This window comes from Adiantum capillus-veneris, chromosome 13 (assembly GCF_014529385.1).
Source record: "Adiantum capillus-veneris isolate H3 chromosome 13, ASM1452938v2, whole genome shotgun sequence".
Lineage (NCBI taxonomy): Eukaryota > Viridiplantae > Streptophyta > Polypodiopsida > Polypodiales > Pteridaceae > Adiantum > Adiantum capillus-veneris.
Window position 1 is genome coordinate 119,106,463 of NC_140943.1, and position 24,100 is coordinate 119,130,562.

General features: G+C 44.0%; 1 protein-coding gene across 1 annotated transcript; it reads right to left on the reverse strand.

The window, feature by feature from the left end:
* Window positions 1–1,201: 1,201 nt before the first annotated feature.
* LOC147444747 (uncharacterized) lies at window positions 1,202–23,687 on the reverse strand. Its single transcript, XM_086527285.1, has 3 exons — window positions 23,387–23,687; window positions 1,991–2,106; window positions 1,202–1,863 (listed from the first exon to the last, which is right to left on the reverse strand). Exons 1-3 carry the CDS (start codon window positions 23,558–23,560, stop codon window positions 1,608–1,610), a joined length of 546 nt encoding a protein of 181 aa, XP_086383411.1. The 5' UTR covers window positions 23,561–23,687; the 3' UTR covers window positions 1,202–1,607.
* Between the last annotated feature and the right edge of the window lie 413 nt (window positions 23,688–24,100).

Genomic DNA, 24,100 nt, shown 5'->3' on the forward strand with positions numbered 1-24,100 from the left:
ATTCCGTTTAAAAAATGATTCAAGATGGTGTCTCAAATTTTGTCTATACAAGTAAAAACGATTTTTTCCAAAAAAAAATAAATTCACAGTATTGACAGAAGATGGTGGTTGGTTAGGTCTCTTTGCAATTTGCATTGAATTGACACCTTAATTTATCTTTGAAATAGATGGATGAAATGCATTAGAAAGGAGCTCTTGTGAGTATGAGCCCCAAGTATATATGAAGATCTTGGTGTTAATCCATGTTCCACCCACAATTCGACAGTAGCATGATCTTTGCGAGATTCGGTTGTTACTGAGTGTAACATTCGTGTCTCCCAGGAACACACATCTAGCACATGTACCAATCGACAATCACATCACACGAGCCTCTGAACTCAACTGGATGTTTTTGGAGGTCTATATGACATTTGTTAGTGAGGCTTCAAAAATAATCATGGAAAACCCCCAACTTTTGTGGGATTCCTAAACCCATAGAAAATATTATTTTCTTTAATAAATATCTTTCTTTTCATGTCCTATATCCAAAAAAAAAACCCCGCAACAATAAGCTAGCAAATTGTGGCATTTATGACTCAAAATAACGGACTTTCATCCCATAGCTCACAATACCATTTAACAATCTTTGCTCTCTCATCTATTGAGGGAGATTCAAATTTTGTTAAAAGACTTGCAAAACATAATGTCTTGAGAGGTATTTTTAATATTTCTGAAATTTTATGGGTATTTCAAGAATTTCCACAAATATTAGGGCATTTTGGTATTCTCCCTTGAAAATACTACCTGCATTTGATTGTGCAAACTTGAGATGTGACCAAAAGGCTAGAAGCAAGTTTTCCATTGATAAGTAGGAGTGTCATGGTGCTAATGAGAAAATGGATTAGTTCTCGTGGAAAATTTGAACAAGAGTCTTCATAAGGAAAGCCAAGACTCCCGAATCACATCAGTACCATGAAGACAAGATAATTTTAACAAGCCAAGTACCCTAACATCAATGCCTTAATTTCGTGGTCAAGGACTTACTAAGTCTGTGCAAAGCTCCCCAAAATATCTTAGCAGATTTAGTGCAATTTGTCAAGAATTGTAGCAAAAGGAAACATTCACAAAGTAAATGATAGCAGATTTTTAATTTGGAATGGAAAAACAGCTAAGTGACACAAAAAGTCTTAAGACGCACCATCTAGAGCATCACTCAACAGAATACGTGTCACATAATGCATAGTCAAGTAATCCTCATTTGACAAAATGCAAGGCCTCACTAAGAGGGATCTTGAAACAGCATTTGACCAGGTTACAAAAAATTCATTCTTCTCTACAAAGTCATTCTATAAAAGGGTCCCTGATACCATCTCATAAATGTGTACTTAGCCTTAGAATGCTTTTGTAAGACTCATGTTGGAATCAAAGCCCAACTCTAATGTAAGAATCTCACTATGCAAGTCATAGGCAGTTCAGATAATTGAAATGGTATTTGCTCCAACCCAACTAGATATCAGAATACAAATTGCCCATCTTCTGAACAGAGCCAGCGGTAAGAGCCCTCATGAACAATGGCGCCAATGGGGGATGTGAAATTTGCAGTTGAAAGACCAAGGCACGCAGTTTTGCTACTCCTCAACTCTAGAATGGCTTGAATCATGGACGAGCCCACCGGGATGACCCACTCCTTGACCCTGCATTTGCAACTCACTTGTGATTGTTGTGACAGAGGTATGTGGATCTGAAGGAGAATAAAGGGAGGTTTCCTTTCCATGCAGCTGATTGTAAGCTCTATACACAGTTTCCATTATCTCTTTTCCAATGCCTTCCTTTGAGAGGATCAACTCCCAAGCTGCTTTGGAAGCCCTTTCTAAGACTGGGCCCCTGCATTGAAAAATAGAAGAAATGAATCAACATCAAACCCATCAGCCACTAGCACACGTGTCAAGTGCGTTACAAAGGGCTCAGCATACATGGAGCCACAGCTACAAGATAAATGATACGGACTTACTCGAGTTCATGTTTAAGGGAGACGAACAGATCTCTCTTCGACTTCTTTTCAGCACCAGGAGTGTTCAGAGTTTGACTTTGTTCAACCATAGATGTCGTATATTTCTTCAGCTCTTCCTAACCAGACAAACATGAGCGTTCAGAAACTGAATCGAATTAACCCACACTGACAGACATTTCAGATAGCATCAACTCAAACCTTTAATGGTTGCAATAGGTGTACAAGGTGAGAACATAAAACTCACAACAAAGTGTTATGTAGCCGGATAGACAAAGGAGGACTGAGTGTAGACCCAATTGGGGACTAAAAAATAGGCTGTATTAGCCCCCTTAAAAAAGAGTATCTTTGATCTATCAAGAAGGATAGACACAGCCCGGTTTATCATGATCTATGAGAGCTATGGGCTGCAAATCTGCAAGCTGTTGTGATAAAGTGGCACACAGACATGCTTCTTCACAATGAGACTGAGCTGGCCGGACAGCATCAAGAAAATCAAAAGTAAAGACGATATAAGGATGATACTTCTGGGTCTTGTGTAATTCTGAGTAACATGTTAGTATCATAAATGGTGAACCAGGCTATATCCAAAAAAGTCTGATGCAGCATTGAATTTGGGTTCTGCTGATGCAGCGACTATCACTCGGGTGGGGCATTTGTACAACACTTCATGAAATGCTTCTTCACCAAATGGACAGAAGCAGCAGATGGATCTGAAGAACTGAAGTGGTGGGTTTTGTGGACTACACTCAAAGACTTCCTGTGAGGATAGCTCTATTGAACGATTTCTTACTCCTGCCTCAGGAGGTTGCTCCGGCTTTCCTTGGTAGAGCTTTAAGGATCTATCTAGTCCAGGAGGTGCTAGCAGTAATACACGCTCTGACTCAGTGGAGACATTTCTTGCTTGAAGCAGATTTCACAGTATTTACAAATCATCAGAGTTTGAAATACTTTTTGTCCTAGAAGGAACTTTCGAATAAGCAAATGAGATAGGCAAACATCCTATCGCAGTTCCATTTTCAGATAGTTCACGTGATGAGAAAGAAGGATTTGGTGGCAGACGTGTTGTCTCGAAGCCACAAGTATCGGCCATTTCGGTGATGCATCATCAGATTTTTGAGCATATGATTGATTTCTGCCCTACAGATTCCAATTTTGCAAACATCTTTGAACGGTTATAGAGTGGGGACTGTTGGAGGTTATACTATCAAGGAATGTTGTGTGTCACTAAGGATTTGAGGGTAAAGAGTGTCATAATCCACCTTTTGTTGCATAGAGGCATCGAGAGTACCTTGAAAGGGGTGGAAAAGTATTTCTACTGGCCTCGGATCAAAAAGGATGTGGATGAGTTTGTATGCACTTGGTGGTGTGTCAAAAGGTCAAGTTCAAGAAACATAATTTAAAAGGTCGAGTTCGATAGACCAGGAATCTTACAATCCACCTTGGGAGAGTAAAGCAATGGATTTTATCTTCGATCTTCCTAAGACTCAAAGTGTGCATGATGGCATTTGGACAATAATCAAACGATTCAGCAAGCAGGCTCACTTTATTCCGGTAAAGAAGATAGCAAAAGTCGATCATTTTGCCAGGCTATTTGTCTCACAAATTTTCTGATTACATTGCATGCATGAATCTATAGTCAGATAGAGACCCAAGATTTACGAGCTTGTTTTGGAGAGCAATATGAGAGAATATAAGCACACGCCTTGTGTAACAAACTTGGACACCCCAAGTCAAGATTCTGCCGTGACACAGCAGAGATTCACTTCAAAATAACTCACAGAACACGAGAGTCGACATGGCCCGGCATAGTTCCGTGCCAAGAGATATTGGCCCCAAAGATTGACGCTCCTATATTATCTTTGAGCAAAGTACAATGAGCCCGCGGGTGCTCACTCTCAAACACTGCGTCCAAATGCCCTGAGAAGTGAGTCCGTAAGACACTTATAAACATTACATGGGATGCCAAAAGCAGAGCCCCAAAAACCAAAATCAAAAGCAAGAGGCCCCAAAAGCAGCCAACGCGATTTGCGGAAAATCCTACTGTCAGTGCGTTTTGCGGAGATCCGTACACTGCCATGTCAGCATGCCAGCGCAAAAAGCAAGTGTCCGTACTATCCGTACACTGCCACGTCAACAGTCAACGCATATAGCGGGATTCTGTACACACTGCCACGTCAACCTGTCGGCACATTTCCCGGATGCAGTGTTCGAGAAAAATCATTTTCCCAAACATACAAAATGCCTTTCCTTGAATTTGCCAAGAGGAAAGTTTAGAAAATTAGGTTACTTTTTTAGGTTTTTACACTATTTTTCTCTATTTTGGGGTGGAATTTATCCTTTTCCCCTAGTGATCAACCGACATTTTGGAAATTGAAAACGGCACGATATTAAGCTGAGACACATTTTCCTCGAACACTGCTCGGACGGCTGCCACGTCAGTAGTTTGTGTGTGTGTGTGTGTGTGTGTGTGTGTGTGTGTGTGTGTATGTGTATGTGTGTGGTCTGGTGGCTCTACCACGTCACGAGTTTGTGACATACCCCCCTCTTGAAAGAATTGTAATCGCCCTCGATTATGCCTGCAAAACAAACAGAGGCCGTAAACTGTCTTAGTAGACACTGACTGTTAGTACCAACGCACTAGACACGACACATCTAGCACTTGTACAAAACGACAGTCACATCACAGGACATGTCACGTGACACATCCAACTCTATGTGTCCATGGACAAGCTACAACACGACAAGAGTTCAGTCAGTCCAGTCAGTCTAGATTAGCAAGTGTTCTGGCACTTTTGTGAGTTTGTTCGCAGACCGTGCATGCCCAGGCACTTAGTGTAGATGCATATCCTCTGGTTGCACACAACATGATCATAAACATTCCCATAGAATCCATCAGAATCCTTCAGGGAAATTTTCCAGTGCATTTAACCTATTTTTCCTATTTTTGACATTTTTCACTTATTAATTTAAGTGAATTTTGTTGGAAAGTAGGTAGGGCAAATTGAGTAAGTTTGTATATAAGCAAACCTAGGCTAGCACTAATTGGCAGAAGAACAAGGAGAACACAGGCCGCAGGTTCCCCCCCTCTCTCTCAGCAAGATCCCCCCCTTGGTGGCGTTTTTCCTCCAAGCAAGAACCCTCACCTTCCTAGCGTTTTTCATCAGCATCAAACCCCATTACCTAGCGTTTTCAGCCATAGCCTCATCGCCAAGACCTCTCAGCCATTGGCGTTTTTCATCCAAGCAATCCTCGCCACAAATCCCAACCCCTGGCGTTTTTCAGCAGGTCATTGTCGCCCCCTTTCCCTAGCATTTTCAGCATCGTCACAGCAGAAGAATTTCGGCAATTAAAGACCAGCAAATCAGCGTTTTTCCTTGCGGTTTTGGCAACAACAGATTTCAGCCATTTGCGTTTTTGGACAACAGATAGAGTGCATCAATTTTCAGCCCTTGAGTCGGTCTTGTCATCCCTGTCGTCGACATCGACCTAGCCTAGACTTGCATCAGTCACATGCATCCACTTTGTACCAGTTTGTGCAATCAATAGTAGACCACTCTCGCCAACGAGAGTGGGGCCTTCGGAGGAGGGTTTTACAACATCTCTGGTGTCGTATTCTCTTCTCTCTCTATCTCTCAGTCTCACACACTCTCATGCACAGTGTCCATTCACTTTGTTAGTGATCTCTCATTAAGAACGGAAGGCTCTCCCTTCCCTAAGAACAAAAGGAACCTTGAGCACATTACGGAGCACTCATCTTGAGAAAAGTACAACATTCATTCCGCTGCACCTTACATTGGTATCAGAGCTTGGCAGTGTTCTGTATCACTCAAGGAAAGAACCACAAGAACCACATAATTTTTTTTGCTTGTTGAGGTCGCACGAACCCAAGTTCACTTGGGCGTGTCGATTCCTAATCGTGTTTTTGAAGAGTGACAGGAATCCCAAGAAAGAAGGGCTTGTCCAGCCTCCCCTTGTGCCTCTTTTCACTCATTGAGAGCGGACCGTGCACTTAGCGGCCGGCCAATCGACGTGAGGTGGGAAAAGCAACCTTGGTGTGAGCGCAAGGCCGCCAAGGGGTGCGCCCGCAAAAAAGAGCAAAACTCGAGTGAAGAGAAGATCCTTCTCAAACACAAATTGCAAGCAAAAGAAGACCCTCAAGAACCCAAGAACCCAAGATCCGCAAGAACCTAAGTTCCTTGTGAACTTATGAACCCAAGATTATAGTGCATGGTCATTACTCGAAGCGGAATGGATACTTCGCATACAGGTGATGAGCATGAGAGAGGCGACGAAGAATTTTTCCCACCAAGAGGTTTTTCCGGCCCTCCCCCTTCTCCATTTACGCCACGAGTTGTACCAAATCCTATGGAGGCGATGGGCAAGTCAATGTTGGACATGATGGCACAACAACAAGAAGCGAATTGAGTTGCGTTGGCACAACAACGAGAAGCGACTTGCGTTGCGTTGGCACAACAAGAAGCGAATCGCATTGCTTTGGAACGCGAGCGCGAGTGCACGAAAAGAAAGAAAAGCACAAAGAAAGGAGGAAGTCGAAGCAAGACGAGTGGCCTTGGAGGCCGATCGTGAGGTTCAAAGAGACCTACCCACTCAAGAATTGGTTCAACAAGTTCTTGCCTCGAAGTTTGAACCAGCCAAAGATGTTGGTAGTTCCTCAAGTGGCGCAATCCGGGATGCGGACTCCAACAATCCAACCACAGAGAAGTTGACTTTCAGTAAGTATAATGGTAAGATGGATGCTACAGTTATTCATTCTTGGTTGCATCAATTTAATGCTTATTTTGCGACAACTAAGAAGACAGGGAATAGCAAGTTTTTGATGGCAGCTATGTACCTTGCCGGTGATGCCATCAATTGGTACCACGCATGGCAAGAGGCACAGTTAGCCGCGCACCTAGAGGAAGCCGACGAGTTCACTCCCCTGTCCTTCAATTGGGCTAATTTCCAAGACAAGCTCAAGGCGCGGTTTATGCCACCTCAGTACCTCGCACGATTGAAGGACGATTGGTGCGCTCTCAAGCAAAATGGTATGCCAGTTATGTCTTTCTCTTATCGTGTTTTGCAGCTAGGCACCCAATTACGCAAGTCGGATGATGAGCGCAAGCGCAAAGAGGCATTCCTTTATGGATTGGACGAGTATATCAAGTATGATGTGGAGGTACTTGATCCAATCGATCTCAACAAGGTGGTAGCGATCGCTCTCGCACAGGAGATGAAGCACAACAAGGGAAAGCCTAAGGAGAACAAGACTTCGACAGGTACCTCCCAGACTTCTCAGAACCCTCAGAATGGTAAGAACGGTAAGAATGATAAGAACGGTAACTCTTCTAACCAAACTTCCAATAGTCTCTCAGAAAAGAACTCTCATAATGAACCTAAGGGTAAGGGTAACACAATTGCTAAATCTAAGCTTACTTCATATGAAAAGGTAGCACAAGGAATTTTAGGAGGATACATCACGTCGGAAGAGCAAAGCACTTATTCTAAGGAAGGTCGTTGTTTTCATTTTCTGCAACCAGAGGATATGCATCTACACTAAGTGCCTGGGCATGCACGGTCTGCGAACAGACTCACAAAAGTGCTAGAACACTTCTAAATCTAGACTGACTGGACTGACTGAACCCTTGTCGTGTTGTAGCTTGTCCATGGACACGTAGGGTTGGATGTGTCACGTGACACTAAATGACTTTCAAGTGAGCCTAGACATCCTTTTATTGCTAGGATTTCAGTGCCGACTAGCCCAACCAACTCGTGGAGACCTGGCCTTTACTGCTACGGGTAAAACTCTTGGGCCGTCGTCGTTTTACACTGGCCATACAATGTCCGGCCATTTGTGACTTCAAAAAGAGGGTCCCAAAAATCAGGTTAGTGGTTGTCACAGCCTCGTGACATAACCCCCTCTTGAAATTGCAAACGTCCTCGATTGCATGCCAGATATACATGCCACAAATGATTTAGTGTGGTTAGCACCCTTTTATCATTGCATGTATCCACCAGAAAGGTCATGACACATAGATACAAATGACTTAATGAGACCTTCATACTTTTGTCATTTCCATCTATCATAGAAGTAAACATTGTACCGTTAACACTTGAAGAGCGATGTACACTTCTATTGCATTGAGTCCGTATGTACATTTGATGTGCTAGCTTCTTAATTTCGCCTCTTGTGACACATTGAGTTGGGGCATGATTGTAACCCAAAGGCCTCAAGGTAAGCTACAATACAATCGGTGACTCTAGTAGTTCACACTCTTCCATCCATTTTGCATCCATAAGTGGATAGTTCTTGAACTTCACCAAATAGCGTCTTGCAACCTGTCTCTTATCTTTTGACATGTCCTTCAGAAGACTCGGTTGAGTCCTTAGCCTTCTCTGCATTTCCTGACGCCTGGGAAGCTTCAGGAGTCGCTCTTGCAAAGGACCTCTTTGTTGAATTTTTCTTTTGCTGATCCCCTTTCACTTTGCTTTAAAACCAATGTTGGCAACTTCCATAAGCTGAGTAAGGGTAGCCACTCTGTTCTTTACAAAGTAGCTTCTAAGTCCTTTAGGCAGCCCACAACAATACTTCTCAATCTGCTTTGTCAATGGCACAAACCTGTAGGAGGTTACTGAGAGCAACGCTTTGCAGAACCTCCGATTGTACTCCTCTAGGGCCTAGGCTCTTGCAAGTAGCTGTAGTGAGTTGGTGCCAATCTGTCATGACATCGGCTTCAAATTCATTTGAAAGCCACACAAATGCAAGCATTTGCTTGAAGTAAACCCATGTGGCGGGTTCCTGTCCTTGCATTAACAATGTCGTCCACCATGTACGTGCATTGTCTTTCAAGAAAGTGGCTGCAGGCTTCTATAAAATTCCCCCTTGCATAAGCTCTATGGAGGAAAGTAAGCGCCTTCGTCTTATCCTCAAATATGCTGAAAGTATCAAACTTCAATGCTGCACCACCTTCTTTGTTTGTTTTGGCTTTTCCACTACTCTCAAATTATTATAGGGAATGGTTTGTAACATCGGCACTATGATAGGGATCATCAGTGTCCCTTGGCCATTGACATTCTAAGTCACTGGTGCCATATGTGCTTGCTGGTCGGAAAAACCAGCCATGCCAAAGTTGCCCTCTGGCACCCCAAACCCTGATTGCATTGAAACCCTTGCTGCATGCCAATATTACCATACATGGGGTTTGGCATCATGCCTTGCATACCCCCAAAGACTGTTCTTGGCATATATTGCTGGTTTCCAGGCGCATAACCAGCCATGCTCTGAAATACAAATCCACCCCCGAAATACCCAAAATGTACCGTAGGTGGTGGAAAAACTTGTTGCATAGCCTAGAAACTCGTTCCCTCTTCATTTAACGCAACATTTGGACTCTGAAAGGTGACTAGCTGAACTGGTAAAGCCTGTGGCATCGGCGTCCTAACCAACTGTTCATGGACAAAAGGAATTTGACTTCGAGCCCAAACTGACTCCGCAACATGCGAGCGCACGCTCCCTGCCTTGCCAGGACGTATAAGGTACCTAGGCTTGAGCCTCAACGGGCTCTCCTGCATAAGAAAGTTGCCTTGCCTGCTGTGACACTGGTGGCGCTTGCAAAAATTCCATAAACCTAAGATTTTGCACCAATCGAGAAACACATTCACAGTAGCAACCAATTGTGTCCTGAACGCATCCTCGTCTGGGGTGGCCGTGAACTCTCTCCAATCTCGAACACTGGAGGAATAGCATGTCTGACTGAGAAGACGAACCCTCTTCCCTAGTGTCATTTGTCCTGTCAGCTACAGTGTAATTCCGAGTTCTTGTGCCCTGTGTCTTCGCCGCAAACCAACCAAGGCTCACTCTTTAAGGAAAAAATAATTATGTCCCAAAGACGGAACCATGAAGCCAGCCTGTAGGGCGGTAGACTTTAGCTTTCATCCGATTCTTTACTTGAACTTTACAACACAAAGAAACATCACGATGTAGGCCCCAAAGATTGGCGCGCCTTTCAGTATTTCTTTTTTCTTATTGCAAATAGACGATCCGGACGCTTTCACCTAACTCTCATCAAGCTGTCTAAACCTGTCCATGACTGTAATTGCAAGGTTTTGACCCAATTTCGCCAACATACCAGTGCAAAAACCCATGTAGGTCAAAAGCACAAGTCGAGGACACTTTCCCTTGCAATTTGGAAGCTTTTCGGTGAGCTGCAGTTCAATTTCAACATGCTGTAATTCCCTGTTTTGTTACTGTCAGGTGCCCAAGCCCTGCTTAAGCATCCCAAGGCTTTCCCGAGGCTCCCCTTGCGATGTCCTGCAATTTAGGTGCGAAACCCTAAACCTGCAAAAAAACACAGCAAGCTGTAATTTTATGTTTTGGGCGGAGCGAACACGTCTATGCGTGTCTCAAGTGCTTTGCACGCAATGCGACAGTTCTCCTTTGAATCGGATGAGTTTTCTAGCAAGAAAACTCTCCGATTTTGCATTCCTTCACGATGGAACTGTACGTACCTGTGGCAATTAGCTAATCCACTTCCTGTACAGAAGGCTCTTGCCTTGGCAAACGCGCATAAAACCCCCAAAATTGTACATGGTCATCTGAGAAGCCCAACTAGTGGGGCATTACCATATGTGCAAAGAGGGGAGAGAGATGCACAAGAGCAGATCATCGCCCTACTTGAGACAAGGGAGAAGGCAAGCTTTCCATTAAAGTTGTGATCACTTGCACCCACTACTCACACACACACACACACACACACACACTGTAGGCACAACGAATTCCAAAAATCAGCCCCTCTTCTCAATATGCGCGCCTCCCACTCTTGGGATGAGTTTGCCGAATTCGCCTGGAGCTGCCATGTGTCCAGTTTGCCTCTTTTGAGTTAATTCCCTAGTACCCACCAACTTCTAAGTGTTGTGCGGGGTCTAAATGACTTTCAATTGAGCCTAGTCATCCTTTTATTGCTCGGATTTCAATGCCGCCTAGCCCAACCAACTCGTGGAGACGTGGTCTTGTGCTGCCTTGAGTTAATTCCCTAGTACCCACCAACTTATAAGTGTTGTGTCACGATTGTGACTATGTTACAGTAAATACGCAAAGTGCCATGCCAAGGAGAACCCCTAAGCTTGGATGATCACGACCCTTCACTCAAGAGGCGTGCCTCTTCGCCAAAAGCCACATTCCTTCGACGACTGGTCACACCCCTTCGCTCTACGGTTGCGACTCTTAGTCCAATGGTTGCAACTCTTCGCCGAAAAGATGTGTTTACGTCTAAAGTCACGCCTCTTCACCATGAGACGTGTCTTTTCATTTGTGTCTCTTCGTCTCCTATATAAGGAGCCTATTGTACTCAGTTTTCAAGCATTCAATTAACTAATCAAACACACATTCAGTCTCTTGAGTCTCAGTTTGATCCTAAGTATGAAGTTTTAAGTCTTAATTATAGGATTAGCACCATTAATCCTCATAGTGGTATCAATAAATTTTTTTCCCAAGACCCAAAGGTTGTGAGCCTCTCACCCTTGCCGTTACCCTTTCCCCCCCTCTCTCGGAGTTGTATGGCAACAGCGGAAAGATGGTGCACTTCGACTACGCGTATGAGGTAACTAATTTAATTGTACGCATACAAAGGCAACATAAACAGAACGGGACAGCCATGAGTGTGTGAAATGTACCCGGCAAAATTATGCACCCTTTCGCTTCTCCGTGCTCGCACCCTTTCCAACGAAAGGTCATCGCGATCGGCCACTTCTCTTGCGAATGGTCACACCCATTGGGCAACAAATTCGTTGGCATCACATCCCTTGGGCAACAATGTCACGTGACACATCCCAACCCTATGTGTCCGTGGACAAGCTACACCACAGCAGGGTTCGGTCAGTTCAGTCAAGTCTAGAATAGCAGTGAACTGGCACTTTTGTGAGTCTATTCGTAGACCGTGTATGCCAAGTCACTTAGCATAGATGCATATCCTCCGGTTGCACACAGCATGATCATCGGAATTCCCATCAGAATCCATTAGCATCAGTTAGGGGAATTTTCCAGAGCATTTAGCCTATTTTCCTATTTATTGGTTATTTTCACTTATTATTTTTAAGTGACTTTCCCACAAAAGTAGGTAGGGCAATTTTGCTAAGTTAATATATAAGCAAACCCAAGTTAGCACTTTCTGGTAGAAGCAGCAGCAGGAGCTTCCCGCTCAACAGGCAACTTCTCAGCAGTACCCCCCCGTAGCACCATCGCCATTGGAGTTCCCTCTTCTGGCGTTGGTCCCCAGCAGATCAGCCCATCCTTGGAGTTTCCCCCTTCAAGCAAGCCCATGAACCAGCGTTTTTGGAGTCTACTAACGCCAGGCAGATCCTCAGCAAACTCAGCGATTTCATCATAAACCATCAGCGCTTTGGATCAGCATTGGGAGCCTTTCAAAGATCAGCAAATTCAGCATTGTAAGAACCTCTGTGGCAGCGGTTTTCAGCCCTACTCTCACTGCTGTCCAGCGTTTTTCCAGCCAAAGGACTCCCCCAAAAACGCAGCCTAAAGGTGCAGCAGGTATTTGTAGCCGTGAACACCGCAAGGAACAGTCTATTTTCAGCCCCGAAAACAGTCATTTTCAGCCCTAAAACAGTCCAAGAATTTCAGCCTAAAGAAGATCACAGATTTCAGCCTAAGTCGCCGTCGTCATCAAAGTGGGGCCTTCGGAGGAGGGTTTTACAACCTCTCGGGTGTCGTATCTCTTCTCTCTCCTTCTCTCAGTCTCATTCACTTGCACGCACAATATCCACTCACTTTGTTCGTGACCACAACACTCTACAGACGGAAAGCTCTCTCTTTCCCTAGAACTAAAAGGAACCTTGAGCAATAAAGATCACTAATTCTGAGAAAATACAACATTCATTCCGCTGCACCTAACAAACAAATATTTGTGGCGTCGAATCCCTTCCATTGCTAAGTATCTCTCTCTTGCTCGCACCCTTTCAGACAGCCACTTCTTCAAGTATCGCACCCCTTCTCCAAGCGATATTCCCCCTTTGCGCACCCTTTCTCCAATCACTAGGCTGAAACGCCACTGCTTTTCGCTGGAGTGTTTTCGGACCAGTGGCGCAAGACTAAGAATCGGCGCTCAGCAGCGTAAACTTTAAAAAAATCAGCCATAAGGTTTGATTTTTCAAGTGTCCGGTCAGCCCCTATATTTTACCTCATGTGAAACACCTTATTAAGTGCACCTCTTGTAGATTACCTTGTAATGTCAAAAAAGAAAATGCCAGCCAGATTTGCCAGATTTTTCGCGCTGGTCTCTCCCTCACCCTCTGCCGCTGGCTCTATGTGTACCCCATGGCCGACGAAGTTTTCAGTGTGCCCATCCCTTTTCGCTCGTACATAGACGCAGTTCTGGCGCAGATTTTGCCAGCGAATTACACGGGAGGTGATCATTATTCCGGATACTTGCCCTTCCCAAAGTACCCGTCCTAGATGCTGCTTCTGCACTTGTTCGAGTTCCGTTTGAGGCGTAACCATGCTGACTTCTCAGGACGGAGAAGATCAATCTGAAGACACCCTTACTCTTATCAAGGAACAAATGGTCACACTTTCCACAAGCCTCGCATCACTCCACACTCTCTTGGATCAGATGCAGACGCAAAACAGTTCTCGGAGTCGTCCTACGACTTCTCGGACGACTAATGCTACTTCTTCCACACCTTCTTCCGAAGCTTCAGTGGACGAACCAAACAAACCAGATCCAACTGATGAGGTAGACAATCACGAACTGCAATTACTTTATAAAAATTTTAATGCTGCTCAAATGAAGAAATTGGATGTTAAATTGGCTGAGCCCTATAATGGTCACCGCGACAAGCGCGTGCTGGACCAATGGTTATTCAAAATGGAGGTCTACTTGTCCAACATGGATTTAGTAGAAAGCAAAAAAGTTGCACTTGCTAGTTCTCTGCTCAAGGACAACTTTTCTTTGGTGGCATATCAATGTCCAAAGATACCGAATCCGTCTAATTTGAAAAGAAATTCCAACGCGGAAACATCATCAAATTCTGAACAACCAAATTATGCTAAAGATAAAGGAAAATCTGTAAGGTGCAGCGAAAGTGAATGTTGAACTTTGCTCAAGATGAGTGCTCAGAACTGTGCTCAAGGGTTCCTTTTACTTACAGAAGGGATAGACTTCCGTTCCTTTAGTGAGAGAGTGCAAATGATCACAAACAAAGTGGTATACACTGTGAATGAAGGTGCTAAGATTGAGAGATAGAGGGAGAAGAATATGACACCAGAATGTTGTCAAACCCTCCTCCGAAGGCCCCACTCTCTATGGCGAGAGCGGTCTACTATTGATTGCACAAATCTCTATAATGCTATGGACTTGCCGACGATGTCGACGATGACGAGACGGCGGGCTGAAATCTGAAAACGGTATGGCTGAAATCTGCAAATCTTGTATCTGCTGAATTTGGACTTTATGTCGACGATGATGCACTGAAAACTGAAAACGCTGATGCAAATCTTGTGTTTTGTCGTCGGAATCTGCAAACGCTGGGCTGATTTGAGGTCTGATGCAAAAACGCTATGGATCCTGTTGTGTCCTACTGGCGCCAGACTGACCTGCAAATGCAAAATGCGGGGCTGATCTGCAATGCTGAAAAACGCTGGTCCTTGTTGGCTGAAAATGCTAGGTTGCCTGCCAGGGGGGCCTTGCTGAGAAGGTGCATTGTCAGACATCTGGTCCCTGCTGCCTCTTCTGCCAGATATTGCTAGTGCTAGCTTTTCTTATATATTGTCTTAGCCAAATTGCCCTACCTAGTTTCCCAACAGTCACTTATTAATAATAAGTGAAAAATGTCTAAAATAGGGAAAATAGGTCTGTGCACTATAAAAATGCTCCTGATGGGATCTGATGGTACTGCTGATGATCATGCTCTGTGCAACGAGAGGATATGCATCTACTTAAGTGTCTGGACATGCGTGGTCTGCGAACAAACTCACAAAAGTGCCAGAACACTTCCTAAGCTAACTAAACTGAACTGAACCCTAGTCATGAAGTAGCTTGTCCACGTACACATAGGGTTAGATGTGCACGTGACATCCTCTCCTTTTTAAAGTGAGGTACTGGTACCGAACTGTATGGCGTCGAGGGAGGTCTCCAACAGCGTCTGGGATCCTGGAAAGGACTCTTCGCCGGCCCACTCTGATGCGTGGGTCATGCGATACTTGAACTTCATAAAGGTCTACAACGCTTGCTTCTTTGGGCCGCATCGAAAGCGACACAAAGTCATCTGTGGCTCCTTCAATGCTTCAACTTCGTCTATAGTCATGCCTCTACCTTCGTCAACAATCTCCAAGGATGAAAATTTTTGAAACCATTTCCAACACAAAAACATGAACATACCCATTCCATGTAAAGTGACTCAAAAAATTATAGTCTTCTTTAAAGACTGTGCATGCAATGTAAATGAACAAAGAGACGGAATGCCAAACTGTTCATCAAACACACGCAAACAATGGAATCGAAACTTGTCTTTCTTATCTAAATCTATCAACTGTGGCAAATCACAATGGAAATGCCAATGCTTGGTGCTCAATCCTTCTAATGTTCTTTCGCATACTGTCATGCCAAGGAAGAGACATGGAATGTGAATTCCTTGGGTGCAAACATTTCATCTTCTCATGAGTAATCCGCATACATCCGTGCTCATTCATGAGTGAGTCGTGTTCATCGTACCATATGGCATGCCTATGAAAAGAGATCACATAAAGACAGTGACTAAAATACAGGAAACCATCATGAATAAAACACTCGAACAATGCGTGCTGACTAATCATGCGCACACATAATACGTCTTGTGGGGGTTCTTTGGACCTCGACTCGAGAGCTAAGATCGCTTCTTCGTAAATGACCGAATCTGTAATGAGGTTAGCTTCACTAGAAAAAGTATCAACTAAACCATCATCCTTGTGAACAATCACATCTTTATTCTGCAAATCATCATGCTTATCATTATCATGCAATCCATCATGCTCGTGAATAATCACATCTTGATCATGTAAATCATGTGTGTCGTCCTTTGGAGAAGATAAGACTGAGAGAGTCTCCTTCTCCTAATTCTTTTCAATCTGCGCCTGCACATTAGAAAATAGTAGGACCAACTCTTGCATGTGTTGGTCTCTCTGTTCGGCCGCCAAGCGCGCTTGCTCGTGCTCACGCTCTAAGGCTGCCATTCTTTCTTCTTGTTCACAATCCAATTCTGCCTTTTTTTCTTCTCGCCACGCTTCTTATTGTCTCATCATGTCCATCATCGTCTTGACCAAAGCCTCCATAGGATTTGGTGCAATCCTTGGCGTAGATGGGGAAGGGGGAGGTCGGAAAAACCTCCTGGTGGGGAGAAAATCTTCTTTCCCACCTCCATGTTCATCACCTCCATGCGAAGTATCCATTCCGCTTCGGGTGATGACCATACATTGAAGTCTTGAGTACTTAAGTTCACGAGGAACTTGGCTTCTTCAGGGTCTTGGGTTCTTGGGTTCTTGAGTTCTTGAGGTTCTTCTTTAGCTTGCAATCTGTGTTAGAGAAGGATCTTCTCTTACCCGAGCTCTACTCTTTCCTAAGGGCGCACCCCTTGGCGACCTTGCGCTCACACCAAGGTTGCTTTTTCCCACCTCCCATCGATTGGTCGGCCGCTAAGTGCACGGTTCGCTCTCAATGAGTGAAAAGAGAAACAAGGGGAGGCTAGATGTTAGGTGCAGCGGAATGATTATTTGCGCTTTGCTCAAGATGAGTGCTCCGAACTGTGCTCAAGGTTCCTTTTGTTCTTATGGAAGGGAGAGCCTTCCGTTCTTAATGAGAGAATGCTATGATCACAAACAAAGTGAGTGGGGGTTCTTCTGCAAGTCCTTATGGCTAAATCTGCTGCTATTCTTGCATGCTGAAAACACTGATGTACCTGCTGCGTTTATGGCTCAAAATGAAAAAAGCTGGCAGCCTACTGTCGCTAGCAAAAACGCTAGGTTGTTCTGGGTCTGCAGGTAGCGTTAGTGAAAAACGCTAGGGATCTGATGTGCTGGCGATGATGCCCAAAGGGAAACGCTAGGCCTGGGAGTTGGTGATGATTCAAGCTGAAAAACGCTGATGCTGATGCGTGGCGAGGATGGGGACCAAAAACGCTAGGGGTTCTTGCTGGGGTTCTGCTGAGAAGGTGCCTGTTGAGCATGTGCTCCTGCTGCCTCTTCTGCCATTTAGCGCTAACTTGGGTTCGCTTATATACAAACTTAGCAAAATTGCCCTACCTACTTTTGTTGGAAAGTCACTTAAAAATAATAAGTGAAAAATACCAAAAATAGGGAAAATAGGCTAAATGCACTGGAAAATTCCCCTGACTGAATCTGATGGATTCTGAAGGGAATACTGATGATCATGTTGTGTGCAACCAGAGGATATGCATCTATACTAAGTGACTGGGCATGCACGGTCTACGAATAGACTCACAATAGTGCAAGATCACTTCTAATATAGACTTGACTGGATTGACTGAACCCTGATTATGCTGTAGCTTGTCCACGGACAAATAGGGTTGGATGTGTCACGTGACATCCCCTCCTTTTCAAAGTGAGGTACTGGTACCGAACTGTATGGCGTCGAGGGAGATCGCCATAGCATCCGGAATCCTGGAAGGGACTCTTCGTCGGCCCACTTTGATGTGTGCTTTGCTTGTCTTGCTTTGGCTTCCAAGCATGCTTGCTCGCTCTCACGCGCTATGGCTGCCATTCTTTCTTGGTACTGACGCTCGATGGCTGCCATCTTTTCTTCATGGTCACGCTCTATTTCTGCTTTTCGTTCTGCATCTCTTGCTTTGTCTTCTAACTTTTTGTCTATCATCCTCTTGTCGAAAGCCTCCCTAGGAGTTAGTGCAATCGGTGTCGTAGATGGGGAAGGGTCAGAAAAACCTCGTGGTGGGGAAAATTCTTCTTCGCCTCTCTCATGCTCATCACCTCCAAGTGAAGTATCCATTCCGCTTCGAGTGATGACCATTCTGAAGTCGTGGGTTCTTGTGGGTTCTTTGGATCTTGGGTTCTTAAGTTCATGAGAAACTTGGGTTATTGAGGTTCTTGGTTCTTGAGGATCTTGAGGTTCTTGAGGTTTTCTTTTGCTTGCAAATCGCATTTGAGAAGGATCTTCTCTTCACCCGAGTTCTACTCTTTTCCGCAAGCGCACCCCTTGGCGGCCTTGCGCTCACACCAAGGTTGCTTTTTCCCCCCTCACGTCGACTGGCCGGCCGCTAAGTGCACGGTCCACTCTCAATGAGTGAAAAGAGACACAAGGGGAGGCTGGACAAGCCCTTCTTTCTTGGGATTCCTGCCACTCTTAAAACAAAACACGATTAGGAATCGACCCGCCCAAGCGAACTTGGGTTCGTGCGACCTCAACAAGCAAAAAAAATTCTTGTGGTTCTTGTGGTTCTTTCCTTAAGTGATACAGAACACTGCCAAAGCTCTGATACCAATGTTAGGTACAGCGGAATGATTGTTTGCGCTTTGCTCAAGATGAGTGCTCCGAACTGTGCTCAAGGTTCCTTTTGTTCTTATGGGAGAGCCTTCCGTTCTTAATGAGAGAATGCTATGATCACAAACAAAGTGAATGGGGGTTCTTCTGCAAGTCCTTATGGCTGAATCTGCTGCTATTCTTGCATGCTGAAAACACTGCCGTGCCTGTTGCGTTTACGGCTGAAAATGAAAAACGCTGGCAGCCTGCTGTCGCTAGCAAAAACGCTAGGCTGTTCTGGGTCTACAGGTAGCGTTAGTGAAAAACGCCAGGGATCTGATGTGCTGGCGATGATGCCCAATGGAAAACACTAGGCCTGGGAGTTGGTGATGATCCAAGCTGAAAAACGTTGATGCTGATGCTGATATGTGGCGAGGATGGGGACCAAAAACGCTAGGGGTTCCTGCTGGGGTTCTGCTGAGAAGGTGCCTGTTGAGCATGTGCTCCTGCTGCCTCTTCTGCCATTTAGTGCTAACTTGGGTTTGCTTATATACAAATTTAGCAAAATTGCCCTACCTACTTTTGTTGAAAAGTCACTTAAAAATAATAAGTGAAAAATACCAAAAATAAGAAAAATAGGCTAAATGCATTGGAAAATTCCCCTGACTGAATCTAATGGATTCTGAAGGAAATACTGATGATCATGCTGTGTGCAACCAGAGGATATGCATCTATACTAAGTGACTGGGCATGCACGGTCTACGAATAGACTCACAAAAGTGCCAGATTACTTCTAATCTAGACTTGACTGGACTGACTGAACCCTAATCATGCTGTAGCTTGTCCACGGACAGATAGGGTTGGATGTGTCACGTGACACTAGACAAGCCCTTTTCTTTCTTGGGTTTCCTGTCACTCTTCAAAAACACGACTAGGAATCGACACGCCCAAGTGGACTTGGGTTACGTGTGACCGCAACAAGCAAAAAAAAAATAGTGGTTCTTTCCTTGAGTGATACAAAACACTCACAAAGCTCTGATACCAATGTAAGGTGCAACGGAAGTGAATGTTGAACTTTGCTCAAGATGAGTGCTCCAGACTATGCTCAAGGGTTCCTTTTACTCACGGAAAGGAGAGCCTTCTGTTCCTTTAGTGAGAGAGAGCAAATGATCACAAACAAAGTGGTAAACATTGTGAATGAAGGTGCTGAGAGAGAGAGAGAGAGAGAAGAATACGACACCAAAATGTTGTCAAACCCTCCTTCGAAGGCCCCAGTCTCCATGGCGAGAGCGGTCTACTATTGATTGCACAAATCTCTACAATGCTATGGACTTGTTGACGATGTCGACGACGACGATGAGACGGGCTGAAATCTGAAAACGCTATGGCTGAAATCTGCAAATCTTGTATCTGTTGAATTCTGACTCTATGTCGATGACGACGGCGATAACGACGACTCACTGAAAACTGAAAACGCTGATACAAATCTTGTGTTCTATTGCCGGGAATTTACAAACGCCGAGGGAAGTCTGCAAATGCAAAAACGCTGGGCTGATTTGAGGTCTGATGCAAAAATGCTATGGATCCTGTTGTGTCCAGCTGTCGCCAGGCTGATCTGCAAATGCAAAACGTTGGGCTGATCTGCAATGCTGAAAAATGCTGGTCCTTGTTGGCTAAAAACGCTAGGTTGCCTGTCGAGGGTTCTTGCTGAAAAGGTGCAGTCGGACGTTTGGTCCCTACTGCCTCTTCTGCCAGATATTGCCAGCGCTAGCTTTTCTTATATATTGTCTTAGCCAAATTGCCCTACCCAGTTTCCCAACAAAGTCACTTATTAATAATAAGTGAAAAATGGCTAAAATAGGGAAAATAGGTCTGTGCTCTGTAAAAATGCTCTTGATGGAATCTGATGGTACTGCTGATGATCATGCTATGTGCAACCAGAGGATATGCATCTACTCTAAGTGTCTGGACATGCGCGGTCTGCGAACAGACTCACAAAAGTGCCAAACCACTTCCTAAGCTAACTGAAATGAACTGAACAATAGTCGCTCCATCAATATTCTGGTGGATAGCGGGTGCTCTAATAATTTCGTCTCACCACTCAGATAGTTCAACAGCTTGGCTTCTCAACTCAGAAGACATCTCACTTATATGATATGAAATTAGCAGATAGATTAATTTTAACTTGTGAAGATACAATTCGACAATTGCAGTTCGATATTCAAAATTATGCAGACCAACTGGATTTTGAAGTCGCGCATTTATCTTACTATGACATGATTCTTGGTCAGCATTGGTTATTCCAATATGACCCAGCTATTAGCTTTCGAGGACATACCATCAATTTGTTCAAAGATGAATGTGAACTGATTTTACACTGGCTTTTTATACGGAACGAGTGATTCAAGCCTCACGTGCACTAGTCAAACGACATGATACAATGGATTATGAAGCAAATATGATCTCTGATGCAGATGCAAAAATTATTATTGATGAATTTTTGAATTCATTAACTTCTCCTGAATCAATTGATGAAGACAAAGGTGATTTCAAGCAAGAGGTTTTTTCAAGTGACACTTCGTTACCAGACAAAGATAAGGACATAGTTGCAGATTTTGAGTCTGAAGATGATTATGCGTTCTTTGATTCTTTGTTGGATGATGATATGCCAATTGCAAGTCATAAAGTGACAGTTTCTGAAGAATTTTGAGATTCAATATTGGAAGATGAGTGCAGTCTCAAGCCAAAATCCTCTCCAGTGATTCATAAAGATCAAGTTACTCTCTCTGAAGAATGCCTTGAGAAGATTTCCTCTTCACCAAATATTTCACAGTTATTGGAAGATTTTGAACCAGAAGTCTTACATCACATGAAGGATTTTGAAGATCAATCTCTTGTTGCAGTCAACTTGGTTATGCCTGACTCCTCTAGAAAGTCTTTGAATAATGCAATGACATGGGATTTAGCAGTCAAAAGCAAAAAGGTTTCGCAAGAAGCAAAGGTTCAAGACAAAGGTTTCACATAACTCAAAGACGGAAGATTTTTGAAAATTCAATGCTTTTCCAAAATTCTATCAACATCAAAAGTCATTTCTTTGACACGGGCTCTCATTTTAAATGGGAGAGAATGTCACGCTTGTGACTATGTTACAATATTATATCTACTCCTAGTTGCATATACGCAAAGTGCCATGCCAAGGAGAACCCCTACACTTGGATGGTCACGACCTTCACTCAAGAGACGTGCCTCTTCGCAAAAAGTCACACTCCTTTGATGATTGGTTACATCCCTTCGCTCTACAGTTGCGCAGCTCTTCGCCGAAAGGATGTGTCTTTACATCTAAAGTCGCGCCTCTTCACTATGAGACGTGTCTTTTTATTTGTGTCTCTTCGTCTCCTGTATCACGAGCCTATTATACTCAGTTTTCAAGCATTCATTCAATTAATCAAACACACATTCAATCTCTTGAGTCTCAGTTTGATCCTAAGTATAAGGTTTTAAGTCTTAATTATAGGATTAGACCACTAATCCTCACATGTTGTGCAGGGTCTAAATGACTTTCAATTGAGCCTAGTCATCCTTTTATTGCTCGGATTTCAATGCCGACTGGTGGAGACATGGTCTTTACTACTGCCTGCAAATGAAACTCCTGGGCCGTCGGCTGTTTCACACTAGCCATACAATGTCTGGCCATCTGTGACTTCAAAAAGAGGGTCCTAAAAATCAAACAAAAACCAAGGAAAGAAACCAACAACAAAGGGTAGTGGTTCTCACAGCCTCGTGAAAATCAACCATGTCAACAACGCGTCCTGCGGATTCGTACATCTGTCACATCATCAACCCTTTTAACACCCTTTTTAGCCTTTGGTCCCTTTGGCCTCATCGAACAGGACCTATAAGTTGGTACAACTTATAAAAGTGAAAGTCCTTCCATTTTTGGCTTCTTGGCTTGGTCCTGTAAGTTGGTACCACTTCATCTATATCTTTTAGCAGTACTTCGATCTCTTTTTGTCCAGAGTCTATCCTTTAGGTCATGCGACGTCATCACTTTGTGACATACCCCCCTCTTGAAGGAAATGTAATCGCCCTCGATTAACCCTGCAAAACTAACATAAGCCACTAATCAGTTCAGTAGACACTGATTCTAAGTACTGACGCACTAGACAACATATATCCAGCACTTGCACAAAGAATATAGTCACTGAACATCCACATCACATTCACATCACTATCCCCGTCGAGATCTTTGATCAAAGATCATAGTAACGTATTTAGCAATCACATCCAGATCGCACCGATCTCTAGCAGATGTTGGGATTGACTAAATCTTGTTACTATCATATCCACATCACCCATCAAGTGAACAAGACCGAAATATTGCAACTGTCACAAGATGGGCACCACATGCCAACGGAAAAGAACAAACTGAACAACTTTAAGCACTTCAAATAACAACTGAACTGAAAGAGATACACAACACGAGACGAGGAGTGGCAAAGTTCCACCCCAAGAGAGCATTGGCCCCAAATGTTGGCACCCCTTTCGGTATTTCTTTATATTACTTGAACTCAGTACAATGCCGGTACTCGCGCTTTGCACCTGGGTCGGACATTCTCTCTCATCCCACTACTTGGACAATCCCTCTCGAGGCTAGGGGCCAAGTTCACATACGATTTCTGGGGGGTCGATTGCAACAATTCCCATTGCAAAGGAGAGACGTACTACATTGGCAACTTGTGACTCCAAAGGTTGGCAACACTGAAATTTGAAAATTTCAGTAGGATGCAATATAGGAAGAAGGCCTTCACATTCATACAGGAATTTGATGCGACCTATTGCAGGTATGATTACACCGAATCATGTGCATAGTGCAGCCACACTTTTTGAAAGTCAATACTCTCTCTCTCTCTCTCTCTCTTACGTTGTGCTTAAGCTGGTTGATGATCTTATGGCGGAGATCGTCGAAGGTACCGTCCATCATGAGAGACTCCAGCACCTGCTGCGGGGTCACGGCTTGTGTTGCACCCACCGTTGACGAGCATGCTGCTGTTGCGGCCACTGCTCGCGCCGCCCCGCCTCGCCCTCCCTGCTCCATACTCTCTCTCGCGCAGCAGCAGCACGTCTTGAGTTCAAAAGTTCGACCTTGATCGTCGTCACCTTATATCTGCTAATCGAACTTCTAAAGCAACCTTGATGTGGAGAGCCTTGTGCGGAGTAACTCCACAAACTACATTGTTCTCAGTCATGCCTACACAATGTTTGCCTATACTCGAACCCTTATGGCTGCACAATCCTTATAAGTTGAATAGCCAAATTGTGATCCTACATTTAATCATGGCTAACTCAAACTATATTCTTGTAATGTCGTCATGTATCACTTGGTAGAGGTACTAGTAAAATTTTTGATGGAAACGAGACATTAAACATGCCTTTAATTAGACTTCTGAAGAGAACAAGCTTGAGAACATATCATATAGACTTCATTAAGTCACTTGGAAAGCACCACTTGAGAAATACATTTGGAGTCCCATACCACCAAATATGCAACAAAAAACAATTTGACAAACATCTACTCTCTTTCCACCAAGCTCACACAAGGTTGGCATCCCATACCACCAAAACTGCATGAGGATTT